This window comes from Lipotes vexillifer, unplaced genomic scaffold (assembly GCF_000442215.2).
Source record: "Lipotes vexillifer unplaced genomic scaffold, Lipotes_vexillifer_v1.1 scaffold955, whole genome shotgun sequence".
In the NCBI taxonomy this organism is placed as follows: Eukaryota; Metazoa; Chordata; class Mammalia; order Artiodactyla; family Lipotidae; genus Lipotes; species Lipotes vexillifer.
This window is the reverse complement of record NW_006773208.1, coordinates 159005-160157: the sequence shown is the minus strand read 5'-3', so window position 1 is coordinate 160157 and position 1153 is coordinate 159005. Positions and strand designations below refer to the sequence as shown.

General features: G+C 54.2%; 1 protein-coding gene across 1 annotated transcript in view; it reads right to left on the bottom strand.

Moving 5' to 3' along the window:
• LOC103071614 (SNRPN upstream reading frame protein) overlaps nucleotides 1-546 on the bottom strand; it is a 14012-nt gene extending 13466 nt beyond the window's left edge. The window contains exon 1 of the mRNA XM_007448159.1: nucleotides 487-546. Within this exon, the coding sequence (XP_007448221.1) occupies nucleotides 487-500 (14 nt within the window). The 5' untranslated portion in view covers nucleotides 501-546. The remainder of the gene's footprint in view (nucleotides 1-486) is intronic.
• Nucleotides 547-1153: the final 607 nt, after the last annotated feature.

Below are 1153 nucleotides of genomic sequence, written 5' to 3'. Positions count from 1 at the left end.
CCCCGCCGCCCCCTTCATATCAGTGCCACGGGAACCACCCCAACCACCCCCTCCCACTACTGCCTCACACCAGTGCCTCCGCGGACACAGCACCTGCTGCCCCCTGGCCAGTACTGCGGCCCCACTGACCCCACCCTTTGTACCCTCCCCCACTTGACACACCGCGGTGGCCACCGCGATGTACACTCGCCACCTGCGGTCACGGCCTTGGACCTCAAGGACAAAGGGCCACCCTAGAGAGGGTCTGCGGGGACGCGACAGGATGGTGCAGACGCGCCAAGACCTGACAAGACGCGGACAGAATACCCCCGAGGAGGGTCAGCCCAGCTCCAAGCCTCCAGAAGGTGCCCTATCCGGCCTCCGGACAAAGAATTTGAGGGCCCAGATCCCCAGTATATACTGAAAATACTTCTAGTTCTGGAAGCCTGGGATATCATGCAAACAAAAATGTTTCCCATGCTGCCTCTGAGGGAAGACACGGCTGACCTGGCCCGCTCCATCGCGCCGCTGGCCGCTCCTCAGAACACACCGTTAGGCATCTCCGGCAGCAGCTCCACTCTACGCGGCCTTTGCCGGGGCGGCACCAAGAAATACGCCGGCTTTGCCTGCGCGTGCGCGGCAACCCCCTCACCACCGGGCCTTGGGCACGCATGCGCGTCTGTTTGCCGCAGTAGCGGTGCTGCAGCCTTGCAGGTACCCCGGCGCCCTGACAGGAAAAACTGGGGGATGGTATCTTCCGGACCCCAGGTGATCAAAGCACGGGGGCCTTAGGGGTGGGGGGAATCCAGGAGCCACCACCAGCTTGCAGTTAATGGCTCTCAGAGTCGCACTAAATGTTACAGCGGTACTTCCACCCAGGGGAGTGGGAATTGAGTATTTTTTGTGAACTTTATAAAGTCCGTACCTTTTTCAGATTTCCTTAGGTTTTTCCCCAGTGTCCTTTTCCTGTTGAAAGGTAACACAAATATTATGTTCAGTAGTCATGTTTCTTTAAAACTCCTCTTGGTTGTGACAGTTTAGATTTTTGGGGGGTTTGTTTTTTAACTTTCACCATGTTTATATTTTTACAGTGATCATTAATTACTTTAAGAATTAAAAATTATTATTAAGGTAAAACAAAATTAAACTTCACTCTAAGATCTAATGTACTTGA